General features: G+C 42.3%; 1 protein-coding gene across 1 annotated transcript; it reads left to right on the forward strand.

Annotated features, from left to right (window-relative positions):
- The first annotated feature begins 2046 nt into the window (after positions 1–2046).
- On the forward strand, positions 2047–26088 carry ISX (intestine specific homeobox). Its single transcript, XM_071424278.1, has 5 exons — positions 2047–2218; positions 9721–9957; positions 20342–20493; positions 24356–24478; positions 25160–26088. Exons 1-5 carry the CDS (start codon positions 2047–2049, stop codon positions 25394–25396), a joined length of 921 nt encoding a protein of 306 aa, XP_071280379.1. The 3' UTR covers positions 25397–26088.
- Positions 26089–26392: the final 304 nt, after the last annotated feature.

Consider the following 26392-nt stretch of genomic DNA (forward strand, 5'->3'; position numbering starts at 1 on the left):
AGCCATTGCTGTATAGGAAGCCAGAAAGGAATAAAAGTGGCCCCCTTTTTAGCATCTCAGGCAAACAGAGTAGGGAAAATAGGGTGTCTGTAAAAGAATATACTAGGTTTCTCCTTGTGCTTTTTCATGGGTTTTGAATCAGGAATCACAAGGAAAAAAGCGAAACCCTCTTATTAAGTAGGCAGTTTTAATCCAGGATATGGATTCAGAGCACCTTTCTTTCCTTTCTCTCTGCACACACACAGCATGTTCACCTGTTCTCAGCCCATAAATTACCCGCTCTCTCTCTAAGCAAAGAAGGGGGACACATCCTTCTTTGTGTGCCCAGCCAGGATCACAGACTCTGGCAGCAAAGCTGGAGAGGACAAAGCTTGGCTAGAGAGACATTCCTCCAGTGCAGGGATTGAAACAGGAGGATGTTCCCTGCTTCATGGGGAGGGCCGCAAGAACTTTTGCACCCACACAACAGCTGCCACCTCATCACAGAACCAGGAAGGCACAAGATCCTCCTTTATAGAAACAGCAGAGGGATGCAAAGGGAACAAAGAAAACACTTCCCACTCTAGGGCACATGTGTTGTCAGTGTGAAAGACGCTCACTGGTCTATCCTGTCGCCTGGGGAGAAGTTTGATTCATAAAATCAGATAATTAAATATTCTTCATCACAACTGGCTGCATCATTTTGAACTTCTTCCATTGTTCTTTTCCTCATCAGCCCCCACCGTTTTTCCAGTATCTAGAATCTGGAAAAAGCTGAAAGCCTTTCATCTTATCAGGTGTGGTTTATTGCCCCCTGGTTACACAGTAATTTTGGTCTCCGCTCCATGAAAAGGTCATATGATGGGATATCAGCTCAAGAATTGTCAGTTCGCTGGACAAATAAGGCAGGGACTGCCAATACAATTATAAGAGCCTGATAAGGAAGGCACAGAGAAGAACCAGCAGGAAAGGGAGAAACGACCATAGTAATTTAAAAGGTGAGGGGCAATCCCAGAAGAAGGCAAGAAATGCCCCTGGGGGGAGGGAGAGAGAAGGAACGGGACTGTATCTAACCACATTCTTCCCAAAATAAAAATTAACAAGAAGATAGAAGTGGCTCAGGAGAGGAATCACAGGTATTCGCCCTCATTAACCGGGAAATCTCCCGCTGTGCTGGATGCCTAATTGGGAGGCTTAAGCAACTGGTAGGATGATTATCAAGCTAGCTTGCCTCATAGCTCAGGATGGAAAGAAAATAATGTCTTCTCTTTACAAGTACAGGTGGGGAGTAGAAGGCACTAATTCCTGTTCCTACACGTGTTGCAAGGGCCATCTCTTTTTCTCTTGTGACTGATAAGATGGGATGATGTTGAAAAGCACCTGCTTGGAAAGTTCAAAGGGTTTTCACAATAGAAGAAAAGAGAATCTGAACCAAAGCTGAAGGCTAGGAGGGATGGCTGAAGGAAAACCTGGGAACTGCCGGTGAGGAAGCTTTTCATATGTGACACCTCCTTGTATGCCAGAGAAGTTTACAGGTTGTCTCTCTTGCTAGTAAATGGCCCGAGGGTCAAGTCTTTGTCCTGCCAATTATTTTCTTAACTCCATAATAGTACAAATCCAGTGGGCTTTCTGCAGGTTTCAGCCTGAAAGCAGAAAAGGAAGATAACTACCCCACAAACAGGATTTACCAACAAGAGGCAACCCTTCCCAGGGCACTTTTCTCCTGGTTCTGCAAGGAGCACACCTCCTCCTGGAATGGCCATAGAGTGTTCAGAGCTCCGTAAACACGGAGCAGGGGGAATGCTCAGCAGTGGGTGGGGTTGGGAAGACTTTCAACCCCCACTTCCCTTGTAACCCCGCAGGTGCTGGTCCCGGGGCGATCGGTAGCGAGGGGCGGGCGTGTGCGCTGAGTCGCGGGTGGCCTCTTTCTCCTCCCAGCGCCGCCGGGGTGACCCGGGCATGGGTGGGGAGGGACAGGCTCCATCCCAGCCGCGCGTCCCGCGGGCTGCTCCGCCACCCAGGGCAGCACGGCAGCGCTCTGCGGCCCACGGCCGCTGGGGCAGGAATATGACGGACCCCCGCGCGTGTGCTGGACAGAGGAAGCCCAGCCTGTCCTTTTCCATTGAGGAAATCCTAAAGAAACCTTCTGCCAGCACTGTCCCCAGCAGTGACACCAGGAACAGAAGCAGCTACGCTGAGAGACCTCCGTCCCTAAAATCAGGGTCACCGGTGGCCTTCGGTAAGTACCAGTCATAAAAGTGAATGAAAATGTTTCTTGCTTTTTGGTCTCGAAGGCTGTCAGGTTCAGTCACCTAGAATTTTAATTCTTTAACTTTTATAGGAATTTGGGATTTCCCTTATCAGGTACAAATCGTTCACTATATACGCGGAAATAATATTTTTAAAATAATTTGCTTTCAACCTCCCAGTAGTTTGGACTCTGGGGTTTGGTACATTGTAAAGCCTGGATGTCATTGGAGAGGTGAGTATGCAACCTGAAAAGTTATTTCAGGTAGCTCTCTTCAGTGAGGAGTGCTTATTGTAAAAAATACAGCAGCTTTCCTTTTAAAAAACATACTCTTGTTATCTAGTAGGGGGGGAAAGACAAATAAATGTGTGCCATAAGGACAGGTATTCAGACTCAGGAAGTGAGCCTAAGACTGCTGCAACTTAACAAAATTTTTTGAGTTTCACTTATACCAGGAGTTGACTATTGTCTGGAATTACAGCCAAATCTTATATCAGCATCCTTTTCTGATAAATTTGACCACTCACCCTCAAGCAGGAGAAATTATCTGTAAGGGTAATGGTAGCTACCGGAGTGTTAGAACCCAGCTGCTGGAATAAGAAAAGAGAAAGCATATATGTTTAATAATTTCTTTTTATCATCATGGACACTAAGTTCTTTCATGAAGTAAATGAAAACATCTAGGAGAAAAACTTGCATGACTTTGATCTTAGCAAACCAGCAAGTGCATTAGACTTTTTGACTTCAGTTTTCACAGTTTAGTTACTCTGGCCTTGAGTGAACTTTTACCCCCACAGAAATTGTCTCCTTCTTTCATTGAACAAAGAACAACATCCAGCATTTTCTGGATTAAATATTTTTTAATCTTTTTTCAATCTGCATTTTCCATAAAAAATAGATACAAGCAGATCCACTTAAACAAAAAATGACCTGTACTTTTGGCACAAAATTTTCACTCACCTGTCACTCAACTTCTTTCAATAAAGTTTAATGCTACACTTTATTTTTCATAATATAGAGTGATATTTTCATGGATCAGGACTCCATTTCCCAGGACAGTGGATGAGCCACCCTTTAGTAAGGGAGAGAGTCTTTTTCCAAATCCTGTCAGTCCAAGAAACCATTGCCTATTCACATAGAAAGCCAACAAGGCCTAAGGGTGAGGGGAACTACTCACTACTGTAACTTGAGTTACTGGGGTTGAACTCAAGTACCCTAACACTGACTCTTAGTCATGCTTTGCACAAGATTTGGACTTCTTTTTGTTCATCTGTGACACGGGATAACTCATCTCCTCACTGTGCCTCGCCTCACAGCACTGGGGCTGAACATACCTCTGCTGCCTTTGTGCCGGTAACTGTAGCTTTCCATGGAAACTTGTGTTTGGGAAAGAGAGATAGCATTTTGCTGCTTTTTCCCAGAACCATAGGATAACTGGGGTTTGGGGGGACCTCTCCAGGTCATCTTCTCAAAGAAAAAGCTGTTCCAAAGACAAAATGAGGTTGATGAAGGCTTTGGCAAATGTTGCTTGCCTGTTTTTCCACTGGTACTATTGGAGGACTGGAGCATTTCGAGGTTTCCTTGAGCTGCTTTTGCCAACTGGAACTGGACAACCAGTCCTGTAAAAAGCAAGACCTTGGTAGTTTGTAGAGGTGGACAACGACGTGGCTGAGGCTCCTGCTGGTGGAGTAGGGCCCATGTGCCAAGGGTTGTGAAGGGGGAGAAATGCTGCTGTGAGCTGTGGCAGTGTGGTTTGGTGAGCCGAAAGTCCTTTCCTGAGGGCCCGTGGCAGTCACTTTGTGCCACTGGATCCAAAGTGAGACAAATAACACCACTGAAAATTCAGTCAGTGCTTGTTCACAGTATGGGCCACAGAACTGCATTTCAACAACATGAGAGTGTTCTCTGGGAACACAGACAGGACCTTTTTGTATTAAACCTTTTTCACAGTCAATATGTTGAAGCCCAGTTTCACTGTGTCCCAGCTAAGTGTGTCTTGGCCACTGCAAGTATGAGAGTCTGACAAGTCTGTGTGCAGGATGTGGTGGGTTCCTGCACTGCTGCCCTGCCAGTGCAGCCTCAGCCCACATCACTCCACCTGAGCACACAGTCAGTTTTCCATCTTGAAAGCAATGCAGGCAGAACCATCAGGCCTTGCCTTTGGCTTTTCTTCACCACCTTCACACCAGAGAGAGACTGTAGCTGTGGCAGGAGAATATAGTGACTCTTCTCTCCCCTGCTAGAAAGCAAGGCTGGGTTCATAAACTTAAGGGAAGGTAGAATATTAACTAATGAAAACAGTATATATATGTGAAGGTTCATTAAATTGTTGCTGGAAGTGGGAGAACAGGAAAGCTGTAGAAATCTTCCAAAATGTTTTTGTACTTTGTTTTTGCAATTGATCAAGGAATTAAAAAAAAAAGAAAAAAGAAAACAAAACCTTTTCACTATTTGTTTCTTACCTAAGAATGTGGTACCTAAATTTATTACCCTTTGCTTTCCGAACAGAACTGTGATTTATTCAGATAAATTATATTTATTTCAGAAGTGTAGTACTCTGGGCTGTACATCTTGGGATAATTGTTGTATTCCATATAAGTCATTCAGCTTCATGCCATATTACACTGTCATTAAAAAAATTGTGTAAATAATCAGCCACATCTAGTATGGCTCAGTGCTGGCCAAGGTCAGGGAACTGAAATGAGCTAGGGAACTTGCTGGAAATTCCAGGATGGGACACAAATCCAGCTGCTCTCTCATAACAGTTCAGCAGCAGCAAAGAAGGAAGTACTACAGGTCAGGGGTTAGTTATATCTTACTAAGGTTTTAAGAACATTCCCCACAATCCTCTATGGAATTTTTCTGACCAGAGCTATGATTCATTTGTGAGACAGGAAGATCCATATGGCACCACATAGGCTACTGTAAGGTAAATACTGAGGCCAGAAATTACCATCTGATGTTGACATCTCAGTACCAAGATCACACTTGTCCTGGAGTCTAAATCTAGTTATCAGCTGAGGAGATGAGTAGGACCAGGGGAGCAGAAGATGGAGAATGTCAGAAATGGTTGGACTTGGTGGTCTAATGTTTGGACTCAATTATTTTAAAGGTCTTTTCCAACCTATGATTCTAAATGAGGGGTGCAAACCAAGACTCCCAAGAAAACTCATGGGTGCTGGATCAGATGACTTCCAGAAGTTGCTTCTAACAAATTATTCTGAGTCTTTGACGAAAAGGACATTGTGATGTACAGTGCAAGCCTCTCACAGAGTGGTATGGGAAGATCTCTAGGCCTGACTCCTGAGTTCATATGTTTTTGTGAGTGTAATTCCAGTGGGACTTGGAATAAGGAGTGTGCAGCGTTCTCTGAAGCATTTGGCTTTCCAGTTGCGGTGTTAGTCATAGCAGAGTTCACTGCACAAACACAACAGCTAGAGGACCTAGAGCTGCAGTTATTGAAGCTGTTGAAATACTTTAAAGACTCTTACCAAATAAAAAAAAAATAATGGACAAGAAGCCATTTTAGTGTGCAATCTGTGCTTTTCCTCTCAATGTTTTGTCACAATGCTTAGAAAGGGTAACCATGGCCTTTGCAAGAAACACAATTAAACACCCAGTGAGTGCTGATCTCCTCCCTTGTGCCAACTCTTTCATTTAAAACACAGAAGAATATCAGACCTATTTCAGAAAAAAAGATTGTTCTGAAATTCCTGAGAACCTGATTTTAATGTACTTGAAATTACATCTGAACTGATTGTTCATTACTCCCCTGTTTTCTGCCAGTGAGGTTTCACCAACAGGAGATCCTTTATCAAGTCAGGGAAAACTTGGGATGAGTGTTACACCTGGGAAATTAATAGTGAATGCAGTAACAGATATGGTAATTTCGTCATTCTGCCTGTGTTATGCTCCATCATGTTAAGGATATGCAAATTAATAGGAATACAACCACCACTTCACACACAAATGTCAATATGGTGATTGTTCACCTTTAGCAATACTCCACCCATCTTTACCACTAAAGAGGAAACAAACTGAAGGAATCTAACTGAACAGATACCATCTGGCCAATAAGACCAATTCACCCCACCTATTGCAAAGAAAACCAATAAACCTGGAAAGCAAAAAAGTTGGAAAGAAAGAAAAATATGTAAAGGAAATAGAAAAAAACCCCACAATACAAATATGCTTCCATTTAGACTTTTCCCTGTTCACAGCCTTAGTAAGACCCTAAAATCATAAACCTTGTGCCTCCTCAGGTCTGTCTCCAGTGATTGCACAACAAGGCTTAAATGGAACTTAGATCATCTGAAATAACCTCTGCTTTCAAAGTGAAACCCTACTACCTTGCCTGAAATTGTCCATCCTTTCCTATGCAACTGAAAGTCAAGAAAAAAGACCATTTTGAGCAACAAGTCAAAGTAATTTCTGTGCATGACAGTAACAAGTATCTCATGTTGTGCTGGGCTGAAATGTCATTGCCTTCTCTGGGAGCAAAAAAAACCAAAAGAAAACTATATTCTCTGGAGGAAGTTTTGCCCCATGTCAGTTTATAGCTGCTTTTCAGAGCTCTTGCTGGAGTCACATGAATGTGTACCAAAAAAAATTCAAGCTGACCTTAAGAGCAACCACTTCAGGCAGGCTTTTTACTTGGTCAGAACAACAAACAACAGAGAAGGTTGCAATGCAAACAGGATTGGGGCTCCTAACTCTCAGCTATGTGCTGTAAACTCAGTATTATTAAACTCTGCCTTCAATCTTGTCCTCCTGAAAAACTCCTTGATTAATTCAGAGGCTCATACTTTGAGGTTCATACTTCTTTGATCTCAAACAACAGATCCTCCCACTCCTTTTTGCCAGTTCAGAGACATTGGTATTTTCCAATCTGCCTAGGACTGTCTTCCATTTCCTCCCTCTTCTTTCTACTTCAGTCGGTAATTGCTCTGTCCGTGCTTATACATAACTTGTGCTCATCACTGGGGTGTGTGAGCATCTCAGGAAAAATACTGGGGAGGAAAGTTGTAAATAAAGAATAAAGACGTGAAAAGTCTTCTATAATTTAGGAAATGCTATTTCATTCTTTAAAAGTTTTAATCACTCCCCATAAGAGCACCTTGCTTAGGTACTCTCACATTTTTCATTACTGTAGGATATAAGCATCATCACTTTTGTAACATATGAATTTTCACAGCATCATATCTAGCAAAGGAGTGCAACTAGTCCTTAATTTAGGGTTGGGAGACTAAGATAGAAGTCCTGGGCTAGGAACCTATGCCAGTACTGATATCCTCTGATCATCTGTTATTTAACCCCTGCCTCATGCTAGTGACTATTCCCAGGTCTATCCTTCTCCTTTATCCCACAAATATTATTCAAAACCTCACCTGTTTTCTCTCCAGAAAACTCAAAGTTAATTGATACTAAAGGAATAAAATTAGTTCCATTTTGCACAAATGCAGAAGTGGGCCAGGTTTTTACGGTCCACATGACTGTACACATGTAATTTTGTTTAGAAGGTTACTCAGATTGGTGATATTTTAGATAACATTTGAACAATCATTCTTTATTGAAATTAAGCTTTGGCTAATTTTTGGAGCTCTTATAACTTCGTTTTCTTCATGTAAGTGTCAACCCTCTATAAAACTCCTATTGTGTGAGCCCTTAGTGAGGGCAGAATCAGAATTAGGTACTTTGTCTCCAGATGTTACAATTATCATTGCTCCAATGCTGCTTTCAAATAGAACTTGTTTGTTTGAGAAAATAAATCTCTAACAAGTCTAAAAAGTTAGATATTTTGCCAATGCCAGACGTGACAACAAATATATATATATATACACACACATAAAATGTATATTAAAAAGTGGAGTCTCTTCAAGTACAGCCTGTAGTGGTTCACACCTGCTGCCATTTAGATATGAGAAGGGAGAGAGGACCACCCACAGGTGCAGCAAACTTCAGAGTCCAGATGTGGGAGACTGCTCAGGAGTGCAGTCCATTATTGCATTAGGAGTTTAACGTTCTTTGGCAATAATAGCAGACAAACCTGTACTGTCATATTTGCTCCCAGGCCATTCAAACCATGAAACCTAAATTCCACAATGGGTACATTATGTTTATGTGTTGCTTTTTACTCTGGCTTTCCCAGCAAAAAAATCCAGGTGGGGAGGAGAACTAGAGCAAATTCTGGGTTTGCCATTAAAGCAGCACAGACACAGATGTCTTGTTTCTGAAGAGACAACTGGGCCATGATTTCAGTTACCAAAGGCAGCACATCAAACATTCAGCATCAGGATTTATAGCTAGGCTGTAATACAGAAAAGAGAGGTGGAACGTGGGGTATTTGGTGTAACTCTCTTGGGATGCTGACAGCCACAGACAACCCACTGCTGTAAACCTCGAGGCTTCCCAGCGTGTTATGTTTCAGTGCATGGCTTTGCAAGGTCTGCTTACGTTCATAAGGAGGAGTAAGAACTCATACTACATTCATGAGGGAAGAGAAGCCATCTGGAAGATCTTTGTGGTGCCCCTAGTACACAATTGAGGTAATAAGGCAACACCATGGCTGAAGAAAGATTGTGGCTTCTGGGGCCAATTTCCTCAGCACCTGGGGTCAGGTGTCCTAGCACATGACATCACTGGTTGCTGCTGAGGTTACTGCAGTTTGTTTATAATGTCCATGCTCAAATCTAAGTTAATGTTACAGCTGCACTTAGTGAAAATAGGCCAACACACACTTCTCCTGTTTGTCCTGTCAACAAGAGCGTGCAGGTGATTTCACAAAGATGAGCTGGCTGTCAGTACCTTTCTAGATATCACCAGCATCACTTGTCACAAAGGCAGAGGGGAAATGTTGACAGCCTGGGCAGAGGCTGCTTTTAGAACTGTCCAATGCCTAAATCAGAGGAGCAGGCAGCCCAGATGGAGAAACGAGGACAGAGGAACCTGAATTGGGGAAGACACTGACTTTTAGCCTATTCATTGGCCCATTTTCCTATAGGGTAGATGTACATACAGGGACATTTAAGAAAGGAGCAGACTTTTAAAAGCATTTGGCAGCCAGCAAATTCCATGGCAATCTTGTTGACAGATTTTCAGAGCAGCTCAATATCCACTTTGCTTCCAAGTTCTTCCAAAAAGGCAGCCACTAATTTGGATACTGACAGGGAAGCTGAGATTTCTTGATCTTTTGGTTATGTCTTCTTATTTTTTATAGTCCTTTTTTAAAAATCTCTTTTTAAGGACCATTGAAAGTTTTAAAGTGGAAAGAAGCAGAAAACAGGCAAGATTTGGGGGTCAAATTCACCAAGATCCTGTGTCTGCAACATGGGGTAATCTTGGCATTGAAGTACAGCACAGAAGAATTAGGGCCATTTTAAATACGACCAGGTTTGAATGGTACAATATCCAGACCACTTTTTTCACACAAACTGGAAGGTGTGCTGAATGGTGGCTGCTTTATTCAAAGCTGTCTTGTGCTGTGTCCTTCACAGATTCCAGCAGCCAGAGTCAGTCTGACTGTGACTTATCTTCAGCCAAAATGCTTCTTCCCACCACGTGTGCTACACCCATGGCCAAAGCAAGGAGAGTGCAGGCAACTCACTGCAGAAGACCTACTGCCAACCCAGTGTCCTTCCTGGGTGAGGACATGGGACGTGAACGTCTGGAGGGCAAAAGAAAACATGAGAAAGATCAGCAATGTGGTTTCCCAGTGGACCATCCCCTTAATGGTGAGTGCCTCTGTATCCAGACTTTCACCTTCAATGCCCCAAAACACAGCTGTTATCTTATAATTATGTATATGGTGATACCAAGCAACAGACAGCACGAGTGTTTCCATTGGCTGAGTCACAGTAGTTGGTCATAGCTCTTGGATGAGTCACAGAGACAGTTCTTCATTCTTGCCGTCAAAAGCCACTATTTGAGCCAAAGTTCCAGCTCAGTCCTACCAACTCTACCAATGTTAGTGGTAGGCACTGTTTTGGGTGTTTATTGCCCTCCTGCTTGGGGTGTGAAGAGTTGCCACGTTCTGAGCCTCACTGCCAGGGTTGTGCAACGCCCATTTCCTGAAAATGTGCATTGCACAAGGCGGGGAGAGAGGCTGGTGAATAAGCTGAGTCAGCTCACTGTGTTCTGTACACCTTGGACCCACTGTAGAGGTGATGAAGAGGTCATCAGCATGCACACAGGCAAACTGGCAACAGGCAATAGATCTGGCAGGATGGGTCAGGCACAATTTTCAATGCTGGCCATGTTGGTGAATCTGCTAAAATAATTAGTTGTGAGCATTGGTAAATAGTGGTCTATCTCCTAGCCAAAGCACTGGACAATAAAAATATCCTTTTCCAATATGTTGCACAGAAACTTCAGGCTAAGCAGGATATGTGGTACCTGAACAAAACAAGTTCCTAAGAGACAGACAGCAATTAATTAGCAGCATATGACAGAAATTTCTCTAAGTTCTTTGTGTTTGAGGAAAAGTAAATACAGACATTCATACTACACTCCAGAAAACAGGTTTGCAGCAGCAGCAGAAAGGTGTTTTTGCACAGTCTGTTATTATTTACTCCAGGGAAAAGAGGGCATTTCATTTAAGTCCATTGAAGATGGCAGATACGGGGTTACTCAGCTGGCTTTTCTGAGATTCACACATCATCCTTGCTCCATACTTTGCAAGCTGGCAGGAGAAGCAACGCTTTCTGTGAAATACATTTGAAAGAAAATCCTTGTTTCTGCCACTGCTGCCATGGTATACATGAGTCTTGTGACAAGCTGCTGTCACCTCCTCCTCCTGCACGAGACAGCCATCAGTCTTGATGCAGGAAGAAGCCTTGTAAGATAACTGGAAATTTTAGCTTTCCTCTGCCCTGTAAGCTGCACACAGCTCATGACAGCAGGGCTAAATCATGTGGCCTCCTCATAGAAGAGCCAGGGCTGTATGCATCTGGCTCTCAGAGTTGCCTCTGAGTATAAAAGTAGAATATTCACATATTCTCTGTATGAGGGAGTCTCCAGCCAGGAGGAGATCACACCATAGCTGGGAGGTGGCTATCCTGACTTGGCACTTAGCCTCCTTGACCAGCACCATGGTGGGTACCAGTCTCATCAGTAAAGCAGGGGAGGAAGCATGCAATTATCTGCATAAAACAGAGCCAACATGAGCAGCCCCCTTCAATGGCAGCGTGTATTTTAAAGGAATTTTAAACAAAATCCCTCTGTTCCCTGGTCACAGTGAGGTTTTGAAGCCAAGCAGAGGTTTAATGATCTGCCATTTCCTAGGCTACTGGTTCCTGCAGTTGCTGAGCCTTTGATAGAAGCTGGCTGGAGAAGGAGGGAGAATCCTAAAGCACAGGATTGATGTTTTCCCTGTAGTGTGCAAACAATGATGTTTCTGATCCTGTTCATACACTATGTCATTCCTAGCAGAGAGCTGGAGGCCTGGGTTTAAAATACTTTCCTGTATCTCAAGTTTCAGCCTCCTTCTTCCACTTGACATTACAGGGAAGAGCTGGCGGCTCTTTTTCTCCTGCTTCTGGCTGTGGCAGGTATCACCTTTCTCAGACAAAGTCCGCAACAACACCTGCAGGAAGGGTGGACTGCATCATCCCTGGAAGCAGTCTGTAGTCCAGCTGATAGCAAATTAACTTCTGTTTATGCATCTGTCAGCTGTGGGCGGCTTCAGACCTGCTTTTGGCATGGCAGCTACAGGTCAGTTATGGGCCCTCTGACAAGGCACCTTGGCAGTCCCAAATACCCATAGTGTATCCATGGAGGTGTCCCCAGGACCTCCCTCAAACCCACACCAGCAATGCCTGTAAGCACTCAGAGGAACATCACCAACCTCAGCAGCAGGAGACCTTTCTGATGTGAAAAGACATCAGAAACCCTTAGTGGGGTATTCCCTCACCTCTCTCTCTTAGCGCACATCTATTGATAGTTTGTGAGGAAGGGCCCTGGACTCTGTCTAGACACACACATCTGTTTAGTTGTCATGGAATAGAAGAAATGAGGTGTGCTATACAATCACCTTGGAGGCAGGAGAGCTGGGCTTTGGTGCTATTTTGTATGGGAGGAGAAAGGTGAGGAGGCTTCAACGACAGCCTCCTTCATGGGCATGTGGTCTGAGATAACAAGAGCACCCCAGCTGTGACCCTGAGTATGGGATTTGGAGCATATTTCCAGGAAGCTCTGTAACAATTCCCTAAATTTTTTCTTTTCCCCACAAAATGGCTTCTGCCACTAAGCGGTTTAGAAATGCAGTGTCATTTAAGCTAAATAGATTTATGTCCTTATCACAAACCACTTGCAGGAAGCAATGCCTCTTGTACTTTGAACTTAGAGGCTGCACTGTAAGCAAAAAAAGAAGAGGCCTCATATGCTAGAGACATGCTGACACTGGCATTTAGTTTTGCTAAACCCTTATTTGAATTTGGGTGCCTTCATTCAGAATGCTGTATGCTGTCACCTGTGGCCTTCTGCATGGAAAGCTCAGCAGAGCCTTTTCAGAAAACCTGGATTCTTGGAAAGCAGCATTGATAAAGCCCATTTTAGAAGGAAAAACAGCTTTGATAAATCTGTTTTAGAAGGAGATAATTTGAAAGAAGGCCTTACTTTGAAGCTGCAGGTACAGACTCTGTTTGGGCCAGCTTCTGTGAGATGAGTCATTGCAGCCCCTTTGCCATGTGCAACCAGCATCACTGCCATGGTATTCAAATCCCCAGAGCAAGCAGGGCAAACTCTTGTGGTTTTTGGTCACCCTGTCAGCACCTGTCTATGTAAACACCCAAATCCTGAGCTCCCACTTTCTTTTACTTCTCTTTGCTCTGACCTCCCTGGGACTCAGCTTGCTAGACCAGAAGAGTAGAGCACTGGAGCCTGAGAGGATAACACACCCCCATGCCTGCCTGACCTGCCTACCTGCAGCAGCTCCTGGTGGAGATTGCCAAGTACAAGATCCCAGCCTAGCTTGGATCCTCCTAGGCAATCATTTTGCAAGGAGTCTTTTACACATGCTGGGTTTGATTGTATACATTGGGCAGGTGTGCACTGTAACTACATCCAGAGGCAGTGTTTGAGTGTGCCCTGCATTGCACACAGATAATGGTTCCAGTCTTCTGCTCAAGCAAAGGAGCAGCTGCTGCCTTGGAGAAGCCAGGTAGCAGCATCACCTTCAGACACAGGTGGATGTGTGGTCCTGTGGGATTTCTTCTCTGGGCAGTAATTCAAGGTCTGCATAGATCATGCTTCAATAAACAGAGCTGGCTCCTAATTCCACCAGAAGCTGAGGGCTTCAGGCTGTGAACCACATGTGGTTCAGAGGTTCATGTTATTTCCTGCAGTTCATGTCTTCATTATTTGCTGTAAAGGAGGCTGCCCTAATGAGTCAACATCAACCAAGTATTTCCATAGGAAAAATCTTCTGCACATTGCTGACTGTGAGCTGAGGGATCTTTTTATTAATCTAATTGTTTTATTGTTATGATAGCATCTGTGATGCCATCATACCCGAAGCATATTGATGAATTCTGGTGGCAATTTTCATAAAGGCAACAGAAAGTATAGAGATAATCTCAGTTCTGGAGGAAGTCCAGTATAAGTCATGTTCCCTCTGTACTGATGCCAGTTGCAGACATCCTTAGCTCAATGTTTATGTTTTCTCTGAAGTCATAAATTCACTTGTACTGTTCATTTGTGGACAATATGGTCAAATCCCTGTACCTCTTTGAAACAGCATGGTTTATCTTTCATGGAACAGTCTTTTCCCCAATATGCTGATTTACCTTAATGCATTTCTGAAACACCCAAGAGACAATGAAGCACTGTGCAATCACAATCCCAGATAAATATCAGCTGCCCAGACTACACCAGTGGGACTGTGAGAAAGGGCACAAGCATCTCATTGTCCTGCGGAACAAAAGGAAACAATTTTAAATGAAAAGGAAAAGCAGGAGGAAATAAAAAGAAATGCCCATATATATAATTTGGCTGCCATTAGCTGTCTTACCAGCCTTTTGTTTATCTGTGTGAATGGTCCCTGCAGCCCTGTGTCTCTAAAGTGCAGTGTTCCTCTATATACATTTGGAAATGCCCCAGACCATTGACTTTGTTTTGGTGGGTTTATTTGAGGTATTGTTGCAGGCTTATTCTTTGTTTTCTCCCTCTTTGAAGACTGACTGTTTATAATGACACCCTTTATAATGATATTAAATGAAAACCTGAATCTTTTACTTTCACCGTTCAAACTCCGTTCACTGGTACAAGTAAGCATTGAATAAAGCAAAGCTGCCAGCAGCTGGGGACTATCATAAAGTCCTTTTGTGTTCTTTCTTCATGGGTTTTGGGTTTTGGGTTTTGAGTTTTATTTATTTAAAGCAAATGTTAACATTCAATGCTTTCCTCAAGCAGTCCCTTCTTCCCAGGGAATTTTGGATACAAAGGGTACATTACACAGGACCCAGGGGTTAATTTGTTCCTTCTAGTCGAATCTGTATGGTGTGACCACTTGTAAAGCTGATGGCACATCATGATTAGTTTATTTCAAAGGCTTTAATGAGTATTTATTGGCTTCTCCAAAATTGTCCTAGAACTTTTTATTAAAGCCCTGGGATATGATACTGTTTATTACTGTTCTTTGAAATTGAGGGTAGGTCTTTTACCTACTCTTTTAGCAAGCCTTTTATGCTTAAAGGAGAAACAGTAGAGGTAGGGATGTAAATAAACATTCCTGATTGGTGTCTAGATGTTTGCAGGTACAAATAATCACAAAGAACAGGAATAAAGAAAAAAGCAGGCTGTCTGTGCAACCTGCAATAAACTCAGGTTTCTCCCTGTTGCAAATGACTGGTTTCTTACAAGGGTTTTGGACCAGAGAGTGGTGGGGAACTTGTTTTCTTTGGTGAGAACCATTATTGGTTTAGGCTGGCCACTGCTTTTAAGGTGAGATTTGACTATGGCAAACATTCACTGAAATGAATGTATCAAGTGTCAAGCTTGAGATTTAGCTGCATGAGGAGCCTATACATGCCTCTGCCCCAAATCCACATTGGCCTGAAGGAGTACATGAAGGTGCTGGCCCTTTGGCCTAGGTACAGATCTGATGGTTTGCTTCATCCTTCAGATCCTGTGCTGACCACTGGCTGTGCCAGAGCTATGCATACCATCATTTCAGGCAGCAGCATTTGTAAACACTGTCATTACTTTTCTGGCAGACAGGAAAGGTTAAATTCACCAGGGGCTCAAGGCTGATGGTGAGCACGATCCTCCACAACAAACTGTCCGCATGAATGGTTTCATACATGCTGTCTACTCCTTGCCAACTCCTCTGACAAGCAGACTTAAGAAACTCCCCTGACCACCTCTGTACAGCCTGCTTAAACAGGTTTCTAGCCTAGTATTTTTGGCTCACACCCCTTGATGTCTGTACATCTCTGCATTTCAGTCTTGATGTCAGGTGATTGGGTGCAGTACTCATTAGGGTAGAAGCAACTCTATATGAAGGAGTTTTGGACTGAAGGGAGGAGGTCAAGACTTTAAAAGTTCAAGTTGTGCTTCTCTGAATTAACTTTGGCAATGCCTGAACAGGCAGCAGCTTGATGCTATATGCTGTTTCACTAGCAGGAGGCTCTATCTGGAGCACATCATACCCATCCAATTAGGATCAGTCTCACTGGCTATGCCAGTCCTTCTTAGGCTGAAAAACCACTTTAATAAAGATTAGCCACACTGCAATACTCATGCCTAAATATTGCAGCACAAGCTCTTTTGAAAGCCATGAGCCACCTCTTTAACTACGAGAGGGACTGCCATGGGCACATCCCTTTATACAGACAAGCAGGTTTTGTCCTGGTGCCATCAGCACTCTGTAATAACTGGAGGTTTTTGCTGTGGGGCTGTCTGCCGTGAGCAGAATCTCACCACACAAAAACAACATTCAGAAAAGCCACAAGAAGGAACTGGCTGGAGGAGCCACATATCTGAATTACAAAGAGAGAGAGAGAGAGATAGGAACTTCTCTGAAAAAGGCAAAAAAGGATGAAAGAGAAATTAACCAGACATAATGAGGCTCTTTTTCAACACACCTGAGTTTCTTTCTGAGAAAAAATGAGACAGTCAACTTTGTTACACAGAGAAAAATACATTTCTGAGGATATATAGCTAAAGCCACTTGCTTATGTAACTGCTTTCACCTTGTGAGAGATGCAGAATCTTTGAATCTGTCTGTCGCATACTGTGAGAGGCTGTCTGTCCAGAAATGACAAAGAGGATTGCAGCGAGATAAACTGATCCTACCAGTTTTCATCTCCCTGGATTACCCACCTCAAGGCAAATACGTGCTAGTAGTGATTTCCAGCCCTTCTCCTGTGTTTTTAATTCCTTGTCCCTCCAGTGTATGGCCAAAGTAGGCTTGATACAATCCTAGCTGCTACTGGGGTAAGTGTAAATGGGGGGTACAGTTGCAGAGATCTCCCTGAGGCAGCATTTTTCTAACTGGTTCAGATATGCAACTAAGAAACAGCAGTGCAAGGTGTACCACAGCCTATTTGCCTACTACAGAATGTAGTCCAGAAGAAATTTGCCCCAAGTACAGCATTATTGCAGCTGTGCAGCTTTTACTTTAAAAACTGCAAATGTTAACAAACTTTTACAAGTAGTTATCAGTATTGATTTGCTCATATCTCAGATTTCTTGAAACTGTGTTATACTGGACAGTGGAAATAAGCTGCAATATGCTAAGCTAAAACTGTGTAATAAGCAATTGCAAATCAGATGCTTTGAGCTGTGCTTAGTTTAAGGCCTTAATCCCCTAAGCTCCCTTAATTTTTAGGGAAGGAATGATGGGGGCCTTTACTTCATATGGTTATTTGGAGGTCAGAGATTACATAACAAAATAGGTTGTGAGAGGCCTCTGGAGACTGTCTTGTCCAACCCCAAATCTAAGCAGGGCCAGCTTAAGTCAGGTGTCTTAGGCTTTTGACCAGTCAAGTTCAGAGCATATGCAAGGACTGAAACTTCACAGCCTCTCCTGGCCCCCACATCAGACTACTCTCATTATGAAAACATTTTTTTACCTATTATGTAACCAGAATTTCCCTTGCTGCACCTTGCAGTCATTGATCTCATCCTTCCACTGCGCACCTTCAAGAAGAATCTCTATTTCTCCAAAGTTCATATGTTCCAACTTGCTTCAAGCCTGACCTAATAACAAAGCAGATCTGCAAAGGACAAATGAGCCTGATACCAAATTTAAAGGAGCTATCCTGCTTTATCAGTACAGAGAATCTGGCCCTTCCAATGTCAACAGTAAGGCAATGTACAGACAGCTGTATCTCTAAGCATCTGAAAATGCTGACACGTTTAGCTGCCTCGTATTTTCAGGCTTGGTTTCAGCAGCCAGCTAACCTGCAAATGACTTTCATGGAGCATAAAAGCACACTTGAATATCCCCAGCTTTTACATAAAAAATAGCTCAGGAAACTCATACAGAGTTTTATTTCCCCAGAGACTCTAGAGCCACATTTGAAAAGCCAAAGTTACACTTCCAACACTTCCTAGTCTTACATCTTCCACCCACATTCTTTATTAGACTGTAATTCTGAATGCTGTTGTTTGCTATGGGATCTCTAAGCTGAGGTCCCAAGGCAAAGGGAACTATCAAAGCTACAGTCAGAGAAAGTTTCATCTTACAAGAGAAAATGTTAACACAGAGTCCCAGATTTTTTGCATTTCTTAATAGTTTTTTTAAAAATTAGAAATAGAATGACTGATTACTTATTGAAAAAATACAGTTTTCTATATTCCCTACTGGCAAAAGTCTTGATTAGTTCACAGGAGTCTATTTTATTAGCAATTTAATTTCATATATAGTCAAAATCAAAGTATGTCCTTCAGTTTCAAAATACAAACCATATTTTGTTCAATGTGATGAAGTTTCAGCTTTGCAAAGTTTGGTTTCAATAGGATTGGTACTTCTCAGCACTGTGCAGATCTTCCCCTTACATAAGAGTCTTGTCTATAATACAGTTCACCTTTCCAGAAGGAAAAATGTGGAGGATTTAGAGTGGACTGATAGGGAGTTTCTTTTGTTCATCACCAAGTTATAAGGGTCATTTTCATATCCAAGAAGCTGGTATGAGACACCAGAAACTCATGTGTCTCTCTGAAGCGATGTTCTCTAGTCCTGGACATTTCTCAGGTGCCAGCAGGCCAGAATATAGTAAGCCAAATATTAAATAGGAAGTGAAAATCTTCCAAACAAGAAACAGCATTATGAACTGTCTTATCTACAGGGGATGTAGTGTCCTAATACTTCTACTGTCAGAACTGATATTTCCCTTTTCTTGCATATAGCAATAAACCCCCTTTGCAGTAATCTTTTGAGAAGGTTCAAGTAAATGTAATCAGAGCTTCTTAGGAGAAGGTTCCCTTTATACCTTCAGCATAAACACACACAAATATTTCTCATTTCAAATCTCTGCCCCCATAGTGCCAGCAAGATTCAGTGGAAATAACATTTTTCTTCTGAGACTGAAGCCAGTGCTGCAGTTTAATGAGTAGTACTTTGATAGGCTGGTGGAAAGTCTAATGATACGGATTTAACTGTGTTGGACATCAGCTTTATTAGGCTGTTTCTGAGACATGGTAGTATTGACAGTCATGATAAATGACACTCCTCAGTTATTCCTGCATGACTGGTTTCCTTTCAAAGTCCCCAAAAGGGTTAGAAAAGATGAAATATTCACAGTGGTATTGTGTCCAGGTTCCTTCCTACCAAGCTGATGAACAGAATATTTTAATCCTTATTTTCTGTGTCAACAGAGCCACAATGAGGTTTTGATTACAGAATGAAAAATGTCATTTTCTGGTTGGCACAGGGCTCACTTTATATTGGCCTAGGTGTTTAGTTACCTTTTCACTGTGTTAGCCCTCCAAAGGATGCTAACGGCAGAACAAAAGAGGGGAAAGGTACCAAGTCTCTTTGAGGGGCTAAGCTAACCTTGTGTGGTTAATTGTTCCCATTAGAAAGAGTATGCCTCTAGTTACATAGTATGAATTGTTAGTTGTCATCAGACCGTGGAAGACCACAAGCAGCCATGCAGAATAGCAATTTTTTATAACAACATGGTTTCATTGAGAATTACTTCAGGTCATTGAGTAGCAAGCTCATCACAGTCAGTAAAAAAATATTAGAATTTTTATGCACCCATCAGATGCAGCTTTCTGAGCTCAATAGAAAAAAACCCTGTGCTTCATAATGCTTGGGGTATGGCTTTTTGTGCTGGTCACTCAGTGTCAGCTGGAAGATACTCCATTTGTGCATCAGAGAAGATTCCAGCTTTGGGATGAGGCTGAACTCCACATTCTGCAGCTGCTTCTTCCTCTTCCTTGCAAGACCTTCAGCATCATTTCAGAGCTACTGAGACTTCATTCTAACTTACATGAAGTGCTATACAGAGTTCACGATCTAAATAAAATATGCTGGTGTAGGAGGGCCTTTTCAAAACACTTGTAGGAGTGTTTAGGGAAGCACTTTTTGTGATCACACCACAACAGGTGAAGCAATGGAGCATTGGAATTCACAGCACCTAAACTTCTGCATGGGCTTTAAGGCCTTATTCTTAAGTTCTTTAGGTTAAGCTTGTTTAGAAAGTCCCCACACCACAATGGTACAGTCAGAAAAATACCTTTTCTTTGCAACAGCAGAGTTAAACTGCCGGCTATCCCTGCTGCTCTAAGAATGGTATGGGAAGAGAATAGCAGTCAATCAGGGGTCAATGGCTGGTCCAACACTGAAGGACTTCGGTGACAAATTCATTGCAGGGCTAGTATGCTAAAATACATAGGCGTTTGTAGCTGTTGACATGCAGTGGATCCATGGAATTAGCAGTACAAATGGACACTTTTGACTCATTCCTTTCATGATAAAGGAGTGCATTCATGTTGTCTGCTAGAGAATACCAGGAGCCAGTCACCTATGATAAGTACACGTCTAGAAGGAGTTGTAGATGCCATCCCAACTGCAGAGCAATTAACAGAAATTGCTGCATCTCTGAATCTTCTTGTGGTCCTGTAGCTTTTTCCTGTAAAAAGTAATACATCTTTCCTTGTTTTTCACAGCTGAGAGGAAAGGGAAACGAAGAATCCGGACAACATTCACAACTGAGCAGCTCCAGGAACTGGAGAAAATTTTCCAAGTGACTCACTACCCGGATGTTCATATTCGCAATCAACTGGCAGCAAAGATAAACCTCCCAGAAGCCAGAGTTCAGGTACAGTGTGTCTCCAAAAGGCTATATTCACTGCAATTCATTCATTATTTGGAAGGCATTCTTAATAGTTTATGCCTGGGTGGCAATGCTAATGAGATACGTGACCTCTCTTTTACCCTACAGACAGGGCCACTGTCACTGATCTCTTTTTACAAATAGGGAAAGAAGTATTTTTCGCCCAGCTGTGACTAACCACATGGAATTAATCAAAGGGTTAACAGAAGCTCTAAGCATACTAAATGCATAGCAAATAAGAGTTAGAGATGCTTATGAGTAACCTGTTGGACTCTGTAGCGACAGAGCAGCCATTTATGAAAATATTTATTGATCATTTATCAACCATTTATAGGTTAATATTCATCTAATACAAACTGTCATCCACATCCATCTTCCACAGGGTCTCAAAACACATGAAAATAGTTGCCAAAATGGAAGTGCTTCTTAGTGTTCTGTATTTCGATAGGACAGGCTATAAATGCCCTGGCCATAATTTCAGTGCACAGAAATTAATCTGGTTTCCCCCAGTTGTAATATAATGTTGCTGACTGAGCTAAAATTGACCCCAAATTCTTACTGCATAGGAAATCTGCTACATTAAAATATACATACCACCCTGTATTGGCATTTGGTGTTGCCTACCAGGCACTGTAGTGATGATTTTTGCTTGAGGCAGTTTCTGCACTTGCTGCAATGCTATCTATAGTCATTGGTGTACTTCTTTGCATATGTCCCTCTCTAACAATCAAAGTTCAACACAGAGCTGTTTATTGACTATGACATGCCTGGGACTATTGACTAGCCATGATAATATTGCTTCATCGTTAGGTGACAGGCAGAATTAGACCTGCATTGCCACAATACGCCCATCAGCAATACCAGTACTCAACAATGCATTTCCAACAGCATAAAAGACAAGCTGAGCTGCCAGTCAGTGCTCTCCACAGAACAATGAATCACATGAAAGAATAAGGTATTTTTCTGTTAAAAAAGAATTGTTTATAATCTGTATAGGGAAAAATAAAAATGAGTTATTACAGGAAACATCAACCTGAGATATAAATGAAAGAAGTAAAAAAAGTCCCTCATGTATGAAGTGCAGATTGCAAATTCCCAATTCAGACAGTGTTATACATGACACAGGAAATTCTGTCTTTGACCTCATCCTGGCTGATAAAGGGAAATCAGCCACAGAACTAAAAATTAGCAGTAACTTAGGTTCAAGTTACAAGTTATAGTTTCAATTGACTGCATTTGTCACACAAATCAAACAGCACACAGAGAATTTGCATATGCTTTTGTTACTTTGAAATAGTTTTCACAAAGCTTTGTGTAAGTTAAATCACCTCAGAAATATAACTTAACTATAAAAAAATTAAGTGAACAACCAACCATTTGGTAACCAAATGAAACCTTTCATAACTGAAAAATCTTGTTTCCTCCAATCAAGAAAAAAAAAGTTATGATTGCTGTGAAACATCTTAAAGGTATAGATGAAACTGTATAACTGCATGTGTTACACATAAAAAGTTAAGAATCCTGTATAAGTAAACATGAGAAACAAGAAATTATAAAAAATAAATCAGCAAAGCAGGAGGGTGCAGGCCAAAGCTTTGGTCAGAAAAATTAAAGATCAAAAACTCAATAAAAGTCGATTAAAAACAAAAAAAAAGCCCAAAGTGATCAATTATATTGATCTGTTACTTTGTAGAAACAGTAGGACTGTCAAGGATAATGGATAAATGGCAAAGATGTTCAGTCATAATTTCTGCTCTATCCTTGGAAATATGTCAGGGAGCACTTTCTAAAAGGATAATGTTGAACAGCAGCTGCTACAGACAGGTATTTTTTAATCTACACATCTAAGTAACTTACCTCCAGTGGTTCTGAAAAAGCTGCTTGAGATGTAGTTTAGGTCATCAGTGTTGATATTTAATCAGTTCTGGAGCATGAGAGACATTCCATTCCAGGGGTCTTGAAGAAATCTAATGGGTCAGTATTTAAAGGGTAAACAGGACAACCAGATAATGACTGGCCTGTCAGACAAACATTGGTTTTTGGCAAAAACTGTGAAAAGAACTGCATATTTTGTTAATGGAGAGTTAAAGAAAAGATAACATATTTAATGCTTATCAGCACTGGTTCATGAAAATAGACACTGCCAAACTCATCTTTTTTATGGTGAGATTATTAGTGACAGTTTTAAACTGAAAGAAGGTAGATTTACTTTGTGTATGAGGAAGAAATTCTTTATGGTGAGATTGACAAGACACTGGAACAGATTGCCCAGAGAAATTGTGGGTGTCCCATCACTGAAAGTGTTCAAAGTCAGGCTGAATGGGACTTATGAGCAACCTGGTCTAGTGAAATATGCCCCTGCCCACAGCAGAAGTGTTGGAACTAGATTTTCTTTAAAAGATGCATTCCAACCAAGAGTAGTCTATGGTTCTGTGCATTTGGTTGATAAATGTAGACAGAGCATGAGGAATAGGTTTAAAAGACAATTGAAAGGACTTATGCTGGGTATGGAGAAATCATTTTAGATGTAAGGGTGCTGGAGAGCTGGTTGGGAAAAAAAGAGCAGTTTGGTCTGAGAAGTGTTAAAATCTTTGCCTTTAGTTAAATAAAGTAAGTCCATGAAGTGAGAACTTTATCCCATGTGCAGATTTTAGAAGGAGCGCTTCAGAGACTGAATGTTGGCTGGAGTGCCCCCTTTGCCCTCTATCACACTGTGAGTGTTAAATGCTGCTGTTTCACCATATAACTCCTGCATGGTAGAAAGGGAATGGAAAAGTTCATACAGACTAAGCAGTTTCCAGACACATGCAAACACAGATAAACAAAACTGTCCGTTCAGTAACCCCAGGTACTTCTAGCTATCAGCAATATAGCAGCTAACTATCAGCAATATAGCAAAGGGCTCCTGACATTCCCATTACTTCTTGGGTGAGAGATGCAGAAATAACTGAGCTGCTCATTATTTGGCTTAAAATACATATGTATTTACATCCAGTAGCACCTGTCTTCAATAACCAACACTTTGTGTTCATGTGAACCACTTGCTTACATTCAAACAGCAAGTCCCTTAGCAAGCTACAAACTACAATTGAAGGGGGCTTCAACTTTTCACAGCAGTGCAGCAAGATGCACAACTGCAGCTGCACAATAAATGCATTTATGCCTCTGCCAGAAGGCAGACTGGTCAAATCAGCTGACAGATGAAAGGAACTCCCCAGAGAAAATTAGTTGTTTGCTTTCCAGTGCAAATGAGACAGCTGACAGCATACTCAGATTGCTGAGTGATCCCCTTGGGTCTTTCACTTTAGGTCCCTTAATGTGAATTTCCAAATGCTACAAGCTAAACATAGGTAGAACCTTTTACTACATCGCCACTGGTGACACACTTTTATTGCAGCCCAGCAAAACATCTAGGTGGATCTTTTCTCAGACTATTCACTTGGAAACAGGGTGGAAGAGCTCTGTCATGAGATGTCACACCTTCTAGGGAAAACAGAATGCTGTGTGCATTGACCACTGCACACCTTTGTTCACAGAAGGATCTGCTCTCCCCAGAGAGCCCTGGGAAACCTGCAATACTGTCTTTCCTTGAACAGGGTGATCCTGTTTCTTCTGTGAGCCACAATAGAAAACAAGGTATCATGGTCCAGAGTTCCCACATGCTATGTAAAGTGTGAAAAGTGCTCTGTCAAACCCAGTGGTTTACTTTAGATTCAGCCCCTGGTTCTGCTGAGCTGGACGTCAGTGTTTTCTGATGCTCAGAGTTTAGGAAAAGTAGTTGGCTGTGAGAAGTTCTTCCTTCATCTTCTGTTAATTTCTGTACCTTTTCTTTCTTGCCTTTATCCAGATCTGGTTCCAGAATCAGCGAGCAAAGTGGAGGAAACATGAGAAGTTCAGCAACTTTGGTACCCTTCAGTATCTGACAGAAGCAGAAGTTGATCTCATTCCTGCTCCCAAGTCAGATATCACAGTGAGTATTGGACACTTTGTGTCAAAGCCAGTGAGGGAGAGCCAGCTATCCTTCACCAGGTAGTCACTTCACCAGTAGTGCCACGGGACTATCCCAGAAAAGGAGCACTGGAAAAGACAAAACAAGCAATATGACAGAAAATCCCACCATCAATCCACTGATCAAATAACACATTTCTTCATAGAATTAAACCTGTTTCGTTAATATTCTGTGAGGTGTCTCTTGTAGGGTCCTTCCCCATTTTGCTTCTAAATCACTTCCCTGTAAATCATACTTTGATTCAGAAATTCATGTCTTTATAATCAGAAATTTCCTAGAGAGGAAGACCTAAGACATTTGCAGACACAAAGCCATGTCCATTTAGAGACAGAATCTCTTTACAACATCCAGCCTTGGTTAGGCTGACCAGTACCTTGACCTATGCTTTAGCAGTCCAGGGCTGTTATTTTTTAGGCTGCCACACAGGCTCTTTCCCTGACAGGAGTTTTTTCAGTCTAGAAAAAAGAGTGTTTTGCTTTGTGTCCTGGGTGACAACACACCACTGGGGTTTAGGAAGTCTGTTTTTCTAAACTTTTCTTCTTAATTACTGATCACCAGGGAAACAAATAAGGTTGATTGTAAATTTCATCTAAGTAGAAGTCCATATTGATTCACCTGAGACTGTGCTTTTATTCTTGAAAGGCTCCTAGCTTGATGCCAAGAAAGCTCTCTGCTTCCTATCCTGCCGTGGGATACTACTCACCGCTGCAAGGACAGCTGACAACTGCCTGGCTGCCCAGCGCGCTCTCCTTTGCTCCCCACCACGTGGAGCTGCTGCCCTTCCCAAAGCCATACTTGCTCTTCAATGTCCTGCCCCCTTACAGCTCACTGCTACCCCACAAGCTGGAAAGGAGCAGTATCTGTGCCAGCTCCTCATAGAGCAGGACACGGGGCAGGGGGGGCTTTGGGGATGCCTTTCTCTTCATGTCCTCCGTGGAGTTGTGTGGTTCCTCTCCTTGAACAAACCTGCTGGGATGATGGGCGGCACAGGTGCCATGTCACCATGCTGGAGGAGGGGTGCCACAGCCCAATGGATGAGGGCAAGAGGCACCAAGGACAAGAAAGGAGCTTCTCATCTCCCTGAGGAGCAGCATGCTCCGTGGAAACCCAACCCTTCAACCAAGAGCCTCTCCCCAGGGGGACAGTGCACCAAGCAGCCCTGTGAAAGGATTTTCTGGGATTTTACTCAGCCATGAGACATTGGATGACCCTATTGCACCGATGGCTGGGGGCAGGAAAGACGCTGGGGATAAAGCGTACACAGGCCTAAGGGCCAGCCAAAAGTGCTTTTCTCTGCAGGTTTGGTGACTTTGCTCATACATTCTGGTCTTCATGTACTGGGCTGCTGCAAAGAACACGTTTAGGTCAAAAATCAAACTTTCAAGATACTTTTTTTTTCCAAGTAGTCAAATGGGGGGGGGGGGAGGAGGGTTGATTTGCTGTCTGTGTTTTTGACTTGAATAAAGGGGAACAAACACAATCTGAACTGAAATATTACAGTCTGAGCTCTGGATTTGGTACTTCGAGTCTCTGGGGGCAAGAGAATTCTTCAGCTGGTTAATTAAAATGCTTATGAGGAAGCCTCTCATTTTTTGACCTAAATTAAGAAAGCTCCAAAACTCCCCCAGAAACAATAACAAAAAGAGACAGCCTGAGTTTAATCTGCTAGGTCTAATAGGATGATATGACCCCACAGTTTAGTTTAATTGTAGCTAAATAATGAGATCAGCCTGCCCATTTACAAAATGTCTCTATCCCTGTTATTTACATAATACTCATCCCCTTCCAACATATGGTGCTTTTCTCTCCCCTGCTTATTCAGGGTCCAATCCTGCTTCCACTAAGGTCTGCACTGTATATACTGTATCTGTTCTC

This window comes from Agelaius tricolor, unplaced genomic scaffold (genome assembly GCF_023055355.1).
Source record: "Agelaius tricolor isolate 1412-34295 unplaced genomic scaffold, bAgeTri1.0.p SCAF_3, whole genome shotgun sequence".
In the NCBI taxonomy this organism is placed as follows: domain Eukaryota; kingdom Metazoa; phylum Chordata; class Aves; order Passeriformes; family Icteridae; genus Agelaius; species Agelaius tricolor.

Excerpts from the sequence above, each read along its gene's own strand:
- ISX (XM_071424278.1), top strand. The coding sequence starts at position 2,047 with ATGACGGACCCCCGCGCGTGTGCTGGACAGAGGAAGCCCAGCCTGTCC. Across the intron at positions 2,219-9,720 it reads AGGGTCACCGGTGGCCTTCG|ATTCCAGCAGCCAGAGTCAG; the intron begins GTAAGTACCAGT and ends TGTCCTTCACAG. Across the intron at positions 9,958-20,341 it reads AGTGGACCATCCCCTTAATG|CTGAGAGGAAAGGGAAACGA; the intron begins GTGAGTGCCTCT and ends TGTTTTTCACAG.